At 50.7% G+C, this 12020-nt stretch overlaps 5 protein-coding genes across 5 annotated transcripts; 4 read left to right on the top strand and 1 right to left on the bottom strand.

Annotated features, from left to right (window-relative positions):
- The first annotated feature begins 201 nt into the window (after positions 1-201).
- Positions 202-1992, top strand: BU24DRAFT_226203 (glutathione synthetase ATP-binding domain-like protein). Its single transcript, XM_033522111.1, has 3 exons — positions 202-560; positions 682-1529; positions 1605-1992. Exons 1-3 carry the CDS (start codon positions 341-343, stop codon positions 1764-1766), a joined length of 1230 nt encoding a protein of 409 aa, XP_033383323.1. The 5' UTR covers positions 202-340; the 3' UTR covers positions 1767-1992.
- A 619-nt stretch (positions 1993-2611) lies between these two features.
- Positions 2612-4526, top strand: BU24DRAFT_423903 (t-SNARE; the record flags this gene model as incomplete). Its single annotated transcript, XM_033528368.1, has 3 exons — positions 2612-3242; positions 3320-3871; positions 3927-4526. Coding segments are annotated over exons 1-3 (1088 nt in total), but the record flags the coding sequence as incomplete, so codon positions are not given.
- Positions 4527-6019: 1493 nt separating this feature from the next.
- On the top strand, positions 6020-7568 carry BU24DRAFT_410669 (glycoside hydrolase family 72 protein; the record flags this gene model as incomplete). Its single annotated transcript, XM_033526004.1, has 4 exons — positions 6020-6143; positions 6198-6251; positions 6322-6928; positions 6971-7568. 4 exons carry the CDS (start codon positions 6020-6022, stop codon positions 7566-7568), a joined length of 1383 nt encoding a protein of 460 aa, XP_033383321.1.
- A 382-nt stretch (positions 7569-7950) lies between these two features.
- Positions 7951-9835, top strand: BU24DRAFT_371845 (P-loop containing nucleoside triphosphate hydrolase protein). The gene is made up of 5 exons (XM_033524483.1): positions 7951-8082; positions 8150-8175; positions 8257-8266; positions 8496-9615; positions 9703-9835. Exons 1-5 carry the CDS (start codon positions 8015-8017, stop codon positions 9730-9732), a joined length of 1254 nt encoding a protein of 417 aa, XP_033383320.1. The 5' UTR covers positions 7951-8014; the 3' UTR covers positions 9733-9835.
- Positions 9778-11696, bottom strand: BU24DRAFT_393242 (Pex24p-domain-containing protein). The gene is made up of 2 exons (XM_033525190.1): positions 11195-11696; positions 9778-11133 (listed from the first exon to the last, which is right to left on the bottom strand). The coding sequence occupies exons 1-2, from the start codon at positions 11416-11418 to the stop codon at positions 9867-9869; spliced, it is 1491 nt and encodes a 496-aa protein (XP_033383319.1). The 5' UTR covers positions 11419-11696; the 3' UTR covers positions 9778-9866.
- Between the last annotated feature and the right edge of the window lie 324 nt (positions 11697-12020).

The raw sequence follows: 12020 nt of genomic DNA, 5'->3' as shown, positions 1-12020 counted from the left end.
GTACGTGGATATGGTTCTGGATGCAACTTCGGGCTCAAGGCCGAGAATCGATCGCCGCTAGCCGGCCACACCGCACATCATCAAGTTGGTTTCTTCAACCCCAAATCGGCGTTCCCTGAGAATACTACAATCTTTCAACATTCGCTCTCCCTAAATTTGCTCTGGTGTTACTCTGCCCCCGTTTGGTGTACTCGCATACCCGGAAACATTCGAGTTCGGCGTCTAGCCGATGATCACCTGCAAGTGTCTTAGCAGACCTTTTATACACGATACCTAAACTCAACGCAAAAATCTCCAACGAAATCACCCCTCCTTTTCCAATCTGCAGTATTCATCAATTATGCATTTCTCCTCCTCAATTTGTCGCCGACTTCTCAGGACTTACCACCAGCCGAGCCTCTTTCCATGTGTTTCTCTAGCCAACCGTGCCCATACGGCCTTTTCCCGCCACGCTACCCAATCAGTTCAACCCCTGTCCAGCAAAGCAGTTGTTGCAGTACTATACCAGGCTTTAGAACCTCCAATCGTCAATGGGGTTAGAAAGCCGGCAAAACCTGGAGGTACGTTACTTCATTCACTCTACACAATCAAGCTCCCTACACTACCCCTGTCCCATTCCGATCCCACGTGACATATCTTCATCATTCAAACACTACATACTGACGGAAAGCTCCTGCAAAGGCTACCAGGACTCGGGTGCCGATATTGCCTACTCGCTGCAGAAGCAGGCCGGCATCGACGTCGTCACGCCTATAGATTCCCCAGACCCCGCAGACCAGAGCGCTTGGTGCTTCCCCGACACAGAGGAAGGCATATTGTCTGCACTGAGCAAAGGAGCCACACATCTCTGGGCCAACACTATCCTATTCGCCTCGCATCCTCTGCAGGTTTCGCAGAGCGTGCGCAAGTATCAAGATCAGGTCAATGTGATCGGCCAGCCCCCAACACTGGTCGAGCAATTTGATGACAAGAATTATGTCAACAGCTTATTACGTACTAAGGGGACTTTCACCATGCCAAGATCGTGGATCTTGAATGCCCACGACAAGGGCTGGAAAGCAGTGCTAGACTCCATGTCTTATCCTGTCGTGGGAAAGCCGATTCGTGGACGTGGCTCCCACGGCGTGAAGAAGTGTGATACCAAGGATGAGCTTGAAAAACATGTGGAAAGTCTTTTCAGCGAATCTCCGTCCATCATGGTAGAGGAGTATCTGAGCGGAGAAGAGTCGACGGTGACTGTCATGCCTCGCTCGAAAGAGAAGAATAGGTACTGGTCGATGCCCATTGTCACTCGTTTCAACCATGTTGGAGGCATAGCGCCCTACAATGGCGTAGTCGCTGTGACTGCCAACTCTAGAGTGGTCACAAAAGAAGAGTATGCTAAGGACCCCAATTATGATATTGTGGCGCGAGAATGTGAGGCTGTCGCCGAGGAACTTCGTCCCACAGCACCGATCCGGATAGACGTTCGTCGCTTCAAAAACGACGCAAGCTCCAAGTTTGCGCTGTTCGACATCAACATGAAACCGGTACGTTTTCTCTCCAATCTTCAATTATTAATGTTGGGAGTCGTAATGTAGCATTGAATAGCTGACATCTACGAGAACATGACAGGGCCAGGGCGACCGGGACGGGACGATCAAGCAAGCTTGACGCTTCTAGCTGCAGCAGGACTAGGTTGGGATTATCCGAGGCTGTTGTCAGAGATGCTGAAAAGCTCTTCTTCTCTCCGAGTACTTCGGCACAGAAAGCCAGAGAACAAGTGATGTACACTGGTGTTTAGATCTTGTATATATATTCTACGGACCCAGACACGAGTTTCAAGGGAAGATTGATGATATTGGCCTGAAAGATGGCTGGGGAGACGCTCTTTCGGCATGAGTACCTAGCTAGGTACATGTTCACTGCATTCGCAGTGCCAAAGACTATCAAGATGTCCCTCCCAGTATCACGAACAACTAGACCAAGCTCTTCGAAAATGTTTAGTTCGTTGGCTCATGGTGTTTAGTCCAGCCAAGCGGCGGGTAAGGAGGTATATGCTATGAAGACAATGTACCTTTGGGATAGGAATCTTATGTACGATGTTTATAGAAATTTGGCGATGATGATGAGGCTTGAACGAGCTGTGTTACATTGGGGGCATCTTGCGCTGACACAGTCCTCTCGTCAGCGTTGCCCTAAATGACATTGAGAGAAATTATCAGCACCCCCTACAATCTAGAAAATCCGCTGTGACTGCTGTTCGTAGAGGGTCTGTTCTACAATGAGATGATAACATTCAGATACCTCGGTACATAGGTAGTTACTGAAAAGTATTATTACAACACTACACTTCAACGGGGTTTGCTCCTTTTGAACACAACCATCTTCCAAGCAGACAGTGATGCACATGCTTATGTTCTTATCGAATCTTGACATTCTGTGGAATATCACGGGCGTACTTAATATAACAATTGTGTATACTGGGACCAAATGATAACCTCTCTTGACGTTCACTGCCGCAATATCTCGCGATGCACGTAAACCCCATCGGGATTAGTGGATCACCTAACTAGCGGGGGTAAGCCCTGAAGTCTGAGCCCCATTGATAGGTACGTCACCAAGAGCTGCGGTTTGGTCCCTCGCAAAGGTTCATAAAATCGTTGCCTACAAGCACATGTACAACAAGCTGTGCCTCTTTCCTTTTATTTCGCTTCCCGACGTCCCGTCAATTCATCATCAATCGCATCTCCGAACCAACGTTGCGCAGCATCCTCACCGCTCGCGAGATCTCATAAGCCAGTTCCGCGGCTTCCGATAAGTACTGCCATCCTTAAGGCCGCCCTCGCCCGCGAAGCTCCTCAAGCTTCAAATATCCCTCTCTGCGCATTGAATCGTTCCGGCATATTTCCATTGTCGACTCACATACCTCAAAAAAAGAATATACCCATTACTTCAACCCCCGGTGGTCGAGGATCTAATTGCGAACGTCGATTCGACATCTCGGACCTCAGACGCGAAATTGCCGAGCTTACCATAACCGCGCCATATATCGCAACACAATGTCTTACAGCGGTTATCAGTCGTACGGTGGCAACCCTTACGGGCAGTCGGGAGAAGAGCAGACAGGTCAGGCTGCAAATCCTCATGGAGGACAAGAACCCAATCCATATGGAAGAGCGACTAGTGGATACGGACAAACTGCTAGCCCTTATGAGCGCGCCCAGAGTGGTTACGGAGCATCGAATCCATATGGTACACAGGTAGGAATGCTCCATGCCGAAGCGCGATCTGAAAGCGCGACTCGTGAGAAAGCTTTTTGCTGATTTCAACAACGTAGGATCCCAATGTGTTGGAGCCTCCCCCACCGCTTCAGCACGAAAATTCGAACTACTCGCAGACCTCCCAATACTCCAGCCCGAGCGCGCCACCTACCCATCAAGGCGGCGCACCATTGAGTAAACAGGATTTTCTTGCGCGCATTGAGGGAGCAAGGGGTCGCATCAACTCATTGAGTACCCACATTCAGAATATCGCAAGCATCCACCAGCGACTGGTGTCCTCTCCTGACACCAATGCGTCAGCGCAGCTAGAGAGTCTGGTCACTAGCACTCAAATACGCAATACGGAGATCAAAGACGAGATCAAGTTCTTAGAGAGGGACGCAGCGCGAGATCCTGGAAACACTTTGAAGAAGACTCAAGTGGAATCTCTGAAGCGCTCTTTCAAGGACCAATTGACTCAATTCCAGAATGAGGAAAGAGACTATCGCGAACGATATAAGGATGCCGTGGCTCGACAGTATCGCATTGTGAATCCAGACGCTACAGAGGCGGAGGTGGAGGAGGCGAGAAACGCAGATTGGGGCGATGAAGGGATCTTCCAGCAAGCTGTAAGTGAATTATCAATGATAGAATTTCTGCATCCTTTTCTGACAGATCCCGTAGCTCAAGAGCAACCGCTCTGGACAGGCAACGAGCGTGCTAGGCGCAGTACGAGCCCGCCATAATGACATCCAGCGCATCGAGAAGACGATGGTCGAGTTGTCTGTACTATTCGATCAGCTTGCTCAAGAGGTCGTGGTTCAGGAACAAGCGGTCGTGGACGTAGAGCGACAGGCAGAGGGGGTGAAGGATGATGTCGAGGGTGGCAACACGCAATTAGACCAGGGTATCAAGTCTGCTAGAAGAGCGCGGAAGTTGAAATGGTGGACGCTCGCCGTTGTCGTTGCCATCATCGCCATTCTCGCGCTGGTCCTTGGTATCTACTTTGGAACTCAGAAAAAATAGACAAAGAAGATCGCGAATCTTAGCAGAGGCGAGGTTCTACGATCTGTTGGGGATGCCTTTTGAGGATAGAAGAGAGGCGGTAATGGCAGGCGAGCATATGGATGAGCACCGTAACCGGAACAGTGTTTCTTCACGACATATGCGACAAGACTGCATAGGTGCAGATCTGGTAATACTTATCTAAAATGTGGTGGAGACGTTAATACTGTAGGAAGTCCACGTACATACATATAATGACCTCATGTTGTTCAATTTCATCACATCATTTGTGACACATGTTCGTTGCAGAATATGAAATTAAGAGACACCACTAGACTCGATCATTCCAGCCCCGAGTATTTTAAGAGTGTCCTACGGTCTTACATGAATGACCACGGTTCCCAGACATTAGCCAGACATCGTAGACCACATGGTGGTGGGTTGCATTTGGTGGAGCGTGTGGGCGCGATTACTTGTCACAATAGGCAAGGCGTCGTTCCCATTGAAAATGCTACCCGTAGCTACGAGTAACTATCTACTCGACTGAATCTTTAATTAGCTCAGCCGGAGTAACGATTGACAGGAGATGTGTGGATCCACCTCCGAATGGTCTAACAGGAACGCCCATGTCAAGCTCTTCCGGGTAAGAGATGGTGGGAAGACTCCGGATTGAACTACTCATCAAGAAGTACACTCAACATTTTATGCTTCAAAAGTCTCTCAATAATGCAAATATTTTCGAGGGAAATGTGTCGCACTTAACGTCGCCGCGCGTCGAGAGTGTTGATATAATAACGATATACATGCACGGATAAGGGGACATGTTTATCGAAAAACGATCACAAAGGAAGAAAAGATTTAAATTCAGATCATCGAGGTCAACAGCAAACAATGACGACTGATGCGTTTCAGGACAAGCCTGTGGACCCGCATATCCGAAATCTGTTGTGGAGCGGGAAGTGTCGATCAGCGGCTGGGCCGTTTACCGTGGCGGCAGTGAGAAAGCTTGTGAAGGCATGATGCTTGCTTGTTCCATGCTCATCCATGTCCCGTTTTCTACCGTCCTGGGCGTAGAGCCGGACAAGGACTTGTCTCCAAACTTCCACCAGGACTCTATTCCACGTTAATCCAGAGGCAGGCAAGTGCATGTGTTCGTTCCTGAATGTGGGTAACTTATGGTATCTGTGATGGATATACTGGATTATCCTATACCTGGCTGGGATGTCCAACAAGCGGGGCCGCCAATGAGATTACTTGTTACATTCCAATCACCAGAATTGTACGCGCAACACTCACAATCAACGCAAATCCCCAGGTCCACACGAATAACAGCATCGAGTACCACAATGTCATTTCTCCTAATTCCTGCGTGGGCTGTGGTCCATCTGTACCAACAAATCAGTATACACCAATGGAAAGGGAAAGCACACAGGCCCCAGACCTGAACTGTTTCCCTTTCTTTTAACCTCCGCTCCGCACCCTCCTTGCTCGTAGACAACAACCTTCCCTCTTTCTTCGGACTCTCTCCTTCTTTAGAAGTCCTCTACTGTTTCTTTTCCTTCCCTCCCTCTACTACGCCCTTTTTAATTTTCACGATCCTAACACTCGTTTGCCTGGACTCGACTCATTGCTGCTCTCCTTCCAACCTCATTCATCACTCTACGATACCACTGTACCAATCTCCTCAAATACCAAAAATTCCCTTTCCGAGAAATTCTCCGGCGGCGCTATTAATCCTACATAAACACGCCGACCATTAGAGTCTAGACACCATGAAGACTGCTGCAGCATTCACTGCCATCACTGGCCTCCTTTCTGCTTCTGTGGCTGCCACTCCCGCCGTTACCGTTACAACACGAGCTTCCAAAATCACACCAGTAACCATCAAGGGAAATGGTCCGTCACATCCGTCCTTCTAAGACTTTAGATCTGTAATTGACACATTTCCAGCTTTCTTCGCAGGCGATAAGCGTTTCTACATCCGCGGTGTCGACTACCAGCCAGGTTCGTCAATATATCTCTAAGTTGATAGGGATCGTGCTGTTCAAGGATAAAAGATTCTAACAATTGGCAGGTGGAGCCTCCGATGCTAAGGACCCAATCGCAGACGCGGCGGGCTGCAAGCGTGATATCGCGAAGTTCAAGGAATTGGGCGTAAACACCATCCGTGTTTACACGGTCGATAACACCGCTGATCACGAAGAGTGCATGACCGCCCTTGCAGAAGCTGGAATATACTTGGCGCTTGACGTCAACACCCCCAAATACTCGATCAATCGTGCCGAGCCCCAAATGTCCTACAACAAGGTCTATTTGCAGAGCATCTTCGCTACCATTGACAAGTTCCAGAAGTATGACAACACTCTGCTGTTCTTTTCTGGTAATGAGGTCATCAACGATGACAAGACCACCAACTGCGCTCCTTTCGTCAAGGCTACGACACGTGACATGAAGTCCTATATCAATAGCCAAGGCTACCGCAAGATTCCCGTCGGATACTCCGCCGCTGATGTCGACTCGAACCGCTTCGAAATGGCCGAATATATGAACTGTGGCGAGGACTCCGTACGCAGCGATTTCTTTGGATTCAACGACTATTCATGGTGCGATCCTTCTGACTTTAAAACGTCTGGTTGGGATCAGAAGGTCAAGAAGTTCCAGGATTACGGCATTGCTCTTTTGTAAGTGATCTCGAGAGAAACAATGTTTTGTCTTTCTAACAGCTATAGCCTTTCCGAATACGGTTGCAATACCAACAAGCGGGAGTTCAATGAAGTTAAATCACTCTACTCCACCGACATGACTGGCGTCTACTCTGGAGGAATTGTATACGAATACTCCGAGGAAGGTTCCAAGTACGGCCTTGTCAAGATTGACGGTGACAGTGTTACCGAGAAAGATGACTTCACGGCTCTCAAGAAGGCATTTGCTGGAACTCAATCTCCCAGCGGCGATGGCGGATACAAATCTGAGGGCAAAGCGTCCAAGTGCCCTGCCAAGTCCAAGACATGGGATATCGGTATGGACGATGATAAGCTCCCTGCTTTGCCGGAGGGAGCTCAGGCTTTCATGGGCAAGGAAGGTGCCGGTAAGGGCCCTGGCCTGACGGGATCCGGTAGCCAGACTTCGGGTAGCAAGACTACCGACTTGGCTCCCGCTGGTGAAGGAGCAGTGACCTCTGCCGCTTCAGGTGCAGGCAAATCTTCAACAGGTAGCCCTGGAGCTGCTGCTTCGGTGCATGTTGGTGACTCGCTCATGGCTCCCATGGTTTGCGGGTTGGTCGTGGTGGTCTCTACGCTTTTCGGTGCATCCTTGATCTAGACTTTCTACTGGACCGAGACGACTATTTCTTTTTACACTACCGGCATTTACAATTATTATGGCGCCGGATTACACAGCTAGGCCTGGGTTTCTGTATCACTGGTAATTAATATCTTAGTTAATGTGGAAACCGACTGGGAATTTCGATAGTTACTATGCCAAATACTCAGCTAGACATGGCATTGTTGGAATGCTACTGTATTTTGGGCAATCGTTTCATGTTTCCAAAAAGGAACTGTTCCATAGATATATACAGTCGAACTTTTTATCTTCAAGTTTTGTCGCCTGAAGAAACGGTCGACTGATGCAAATGACTAAGCACCTTATCGATAGCGAAATTCACTACGCATGAACATCTTCAGTACTCGTACTTCCGCAACTGGTCTTGTCGCCATATTGATACTTCTTCCAATTTCAGGCATAGGGTCTTTAAATGGGCATACAGCATGCCTCGCGATCCGCTCATCGGCCTCGTCGGCAAGCCCTCGTCAGGCAAGTCAACGACGCTTAACAGGTGCGTCCCCAATGCCCCTCCTTCGATTACAATCGCATCCGTCTAAGTCATGTTCACACATCGGCAGCTTGACAGACGCCACTTCTAAAGTCGGTTCGTAATGACAACCCCTCCTATGGACAATTGTGTTTTGGAAAAAAAGTATTGGAGCAATTCCGCTAACACATACTCCAGGAAATTTCCCGTAAGTCCTATTCATGTCTTCCTTGATTGTTAAATGTCCCATCATCGGCTCCGCAATCATACCTACCTACATACACGATACGAACCTACCTTTTCGCATGCGAATGTAGAGGTCTGAAAGAGAAAGGCCGGAGCTTCCTTTGCGCCAACAATGCCTTATCTCTCATCTTGAAAAGAAACCTTGTGGTCAACACATACTCATATCGTCTTGTCAAACTAATTCCCGCCAGCTTCACAACCATCGATCCACAACGCGCAATCGGCTACCTCCAAATACCCTGCGCCTGCGCGCGCGTACAACAGACCTCAAAATGCAAGCCGAACTACGGATCGTGCCTCGACGGACGACGCAGCGTACCCATCGAGCTCCTCGACGTCGCCGGTCTCGTGCCCGGCGCGCACATGGGCAAAGGCCTCGGCAACCGATTCCTCGACGACCTTCGACACGCCGACGCACTCGTACACGTCGTCGACGTATCCGGGACCACAGACGCAGAAGGCAAAGCGACGCGCGGATACGACCCCTCGCAGGACATCGTGTGGCTGCGGTCCGAGATCGTGCGGTGGATACAAGGGAACCTGATGGAGAAGTGGGGGTCGATCCGGCGGCGGCACTTGGCCGTGAAAGCGACGGCCGTGGAGACGCTGCAGAACCAGTTCTCGGGTTACGGGTCGACGAGCCAGGTCGTCGCGCGGTGTCTGGACAAACTCGCACTCAAGGAGCCGCTGCAGGATTGGTCGGACGAGACGATCGAGAAGGTCGTTAACGCTTTCACGGACGAGAAGTTCCCGACTGTGATCGCGCTGAACAAAATCGACCACCCGGACGCGGACAAGAACATCGCGAAGATCGCGAAGGCCCAGGACCCGAAGAGCATCGTGCTCTGCAGTGCCATCGCGGAGGTGTTCCTGCGGAAACTCGCAAAGCAGGGTTTCGTGAAGTACACCGAGGGTTCCGAGTTCGTCGACACGCGGGAAGACCTTATCGAAGCGGGGGACCCATCCGGCGGCGACCTGAAGGAGCTCGATGAGAAGCTGCGGGCGCGCATCGAGAATCTAAAGGACATGGTGCTATATCGTTTTGGGTCGACGGGCGTGGTGCAGGTGCTCACGCGCGCGAGCGAGCTGCTGGGTCTCGTCCCTGTGTTTCCGGTGCGGAATATCCATACGTATACCAGTGGGAGTGCGAGCTCCAGCGCGGTGTTTAGAGATTGCGTGCTGGTGAAAAAGGGGAGCACGGTCGGGGATGTGTTTAGGAAGGTTATGGGGGATGCGCCGTTGGCGTATGTGGAGGGGGAGGGCGGGAGGAGGGTCGCGGAGGATGACCTTGTGGCTGTGGGGAAGAATGATGTGAGTTCTCTCTTCTCCCCTTTTCTCTTCTTCTGGATTTCGTGGATTATGTGGTGGGTTGGTTAATGGTGCTAACGTGTGGGGCAGATCCTGAGTTTCAAGGTTGGTCGAGCGTGAAGAGGAGACGAATATACGTAGGAATGATTCAGGAATATGAATGTTATGTTAGAAATAGAGATGCATAGAATCTACAGCGATTCGAATGTAATGAACTACAACTCCATCTACACATGATATGCCATTACCCCAAGTCATGAATCGTAAGGATTAGTGATAGGCACCCTCTCCACACCTCTAACCCACCTCCTTCTCCTCCACTCTCCCTTCCTCGCAGGCTTGTGACTCTCCCACGCTCTCCTGAGCACCACTTTCTCGGGGTCCTTGTCCTTGCTCTTCTTCCCCTTTTTCCCCTTCGGACTGTCCTCCTCCAGCATCTCGTAGTGCAGATCCGTCACCCACCTCTCGCCCTCGATCTCCACCTCGACACCCGTCACACAGCGCTCCTCCACCCACTCCCTGCTCGCGAGATCCAGCGTCCACTTCTTGTCGCTCCACCTCCAGCCGCGCGGCGGCTGCACGTCTTCGAAAAACGCCGCGCCCTTCGGCCTGTCGCCTGCAATCCTACTGGGGCTGAGTGGCGCGTATGGTCTCGGCGAGAAGATGTAACTCTCGTACTCGCCGTGCTCGTCGTGCAGGGCGCGGTGCTGCAGTTCGAAGATCTCGACTTCGCGGGTCTCTGGGGACGTCACGAGCTCGATGTCGGATTTGGAGAGGGTGAGGAGGAAGGACCGGGACTCGTGTTCTTTCTCCGAGATGGCGGTTTGCGTGGTCGGGGAGGAGATGAGGTCTTGGATTGTAGGGTGCCCGAGGAGCGTGAAGGCCCAGCCTCCGACGAGGAAGATGTAGCGCCAGGGGAGGAGGTGTGCGGAGATGAAGAGGAGGCAGGAGAGTAGGAGGAGGAGGATGTAGATCATAGAGGAGAGGGCTTCGTTGGAGAAGTTGGTGAGCGGGGTGAGGAATGCAAGGACAGCGTCGTGCGCTCGGCTGAAGTCTTCCATGGTGTTTTGGAGGTCGCGCATATTGCGGAAGAAATCTTTGCTCAGTTCGGGCGCTGGCCGGATGGTGCGGGCGCCTGCGATAGGTGGTCCGCCTAGGGGATAAAGTTCTGTTGGTAGATATGTTGGTGGTGGTGGATGGCGAGCGAGGAACGAGGGAACCATGACGAAGAAGAGGCAGCCTGCTAAGGGTGCGACGGCGACAAGAGCTGGGTCTAGACAAATGAAGGTGTACACTGCAAGGAAAGAAAGGGTTTGGGTAGGTTGGCGCCAGGTGAAAAGACGAATGAGACGGTTTTCGAAGACAAAGGCAACGCCTATACGGGAGTTGAACCGGCGGAAGTTTGAGGACATTGTAGGAATGCTGAAGGCCGGTCGGTCGACATAGGCACGAGACCTTCTATCTTTGATTGTTGGAGTCTCATCTTGATAATCTTGCTCTGGGAGGACTTGTTGGAGGAGCCTATGAATGATAAGTCATGTGATATCAGATGGAAGAAGAGAATGAGAAAGGACCATCGTACATTGTGAAGACTTTGTCTGACACTCGATCTGACCCCCTGCTAGGAGATTCGGATCTCGTACTCAGGGACTCCAGCTTGCCCTTGAGCTTGCTCGCTGATAGACGATGGCTTGATTCATCTGGGACAACCGGAGTTCTCGGCTTGGAGCTGTCGGGACTTGTGACGGCAACGATGGGGATGGGCGTGTCCCTGTTTGCAATCGTCTGTGCAGAGTCTTCCCCCATTTTGAAAGATCAGAAGGGACAAAACGGTAGGATACTCGTGGTCGTATGAGGTCAAGATATGGTTTGCTCGATGTAGCACTGCCACAGTTCCCCGGATTTTGATTGCTTAGGTGAATATGTGTCTCGGGCTCCCGCAGCTTACATGGCCAGGTTAGGTCTTAATTCAATTTAGCAAGAGCTAATAATTAGCCACAACTGCACGGGGTGTGTGGACAATCGCGGTTCAAGATGCAGGTGAATGGTGGAGATGTTATGCTGAAGTTGGTCTATTGAATGACCATGGCATAGACATGTTGGCAAGCCGAGGCGACAACGAGTGACGGCATGTGCGCCACGGCCTCGACCAATAAGGACTAGCGTATTCTATCCGAATGTGGACAGAGCGTAGCGTAGGTGGCGGCCCGAGTTCCTGCCCCTTTCGAAGTCAGGGACCAGTCTAGTACGAGATGGTAACAAGTACCTTTCCTCATAGTTAGGTCCAGTACGAGAGGAAAGGACAAGTAGGCAGGTAGACCGCAAGTCTTTTAGTAGGGGAGAGCAGACTCCACTCGCACTATATCAAAATCATAATTCAATAATAACAATATTGTAATGATAACAGT

Source organism: Aaosphaeria arxii (genome assembly GCF_010015735.1).
Source record: "Aaosphaeria arxii CBS 175.79 unplaced genomic scaffold BU24scaffold_5, whole genome shotgun sequence".
NCBI lineage: Eukaryota > Fungi > Ascomycota > Dothideomycetes > Pleosporales > Aaosphaeria > Aaosphaeria arxii.
The sequence above is the reverse complement of the archived record's forward strand: the minus strand, read 5'-3'. Positions and strand labels throughout refer to the sequence as shown.

Coding starts and splice junctions, on each gene's coding strand:
- BU24DRAFT_393242 (XM_033525190.1), bottom strand. CDS start 11,418: ATGGGGGAAGACTCTGCACAGACGATTGCAAACAGGGACACGCCCATC. Junction 11,134..11,194: donor TCAGACAAAGTCTTCACAAT/GTACGATGGTCC, acceptor TATCATTCATAG/GCTCCTCCAACAAGTCCTCC.
- BU24DRAFT_226203 (XM_033522111.1), top strand. CDS start 341: ATGCATTTCTCCTCCTCAATTTGTCGCCGACTTCTCAGGACTTACCAC. Junction 561..681: donor AAAGCCGGCAAAACCTGGAG/GTACGTTACTTC, acceptor GCTCCTGCAAAG/GCTACCAGGACTCGGGTGCC. Junction 1,530..1,604: donor TCGACATCAACATGAAACCG/GTACGTTTTCTC, acceptor GACATCTACGAG/AACATGACAGGGCCAGGGCG.
- BU24DRAFT_371845 (XM_033524483.1), top strand. CDS start 8,015: ATGCCTCGCGATCCGCTCATCGGCCTCGTCGGCAAGCCCTCGTCAGGC. Junction 8,083..8,149: donor AAGTCAACGACGCTTAACAG/GTGCGTCCCCAA, acceptor ACACATCGGCAG/CTTGACAGACGCCACTTCTA. Junction 9,616..9,702: donor TGGCTGTGGGGAAGAATGAT/GTGAGTTCTCTC, acceptor CGTGTGGGGCAG/ATCCTGAGTTTCAAGGTTGG.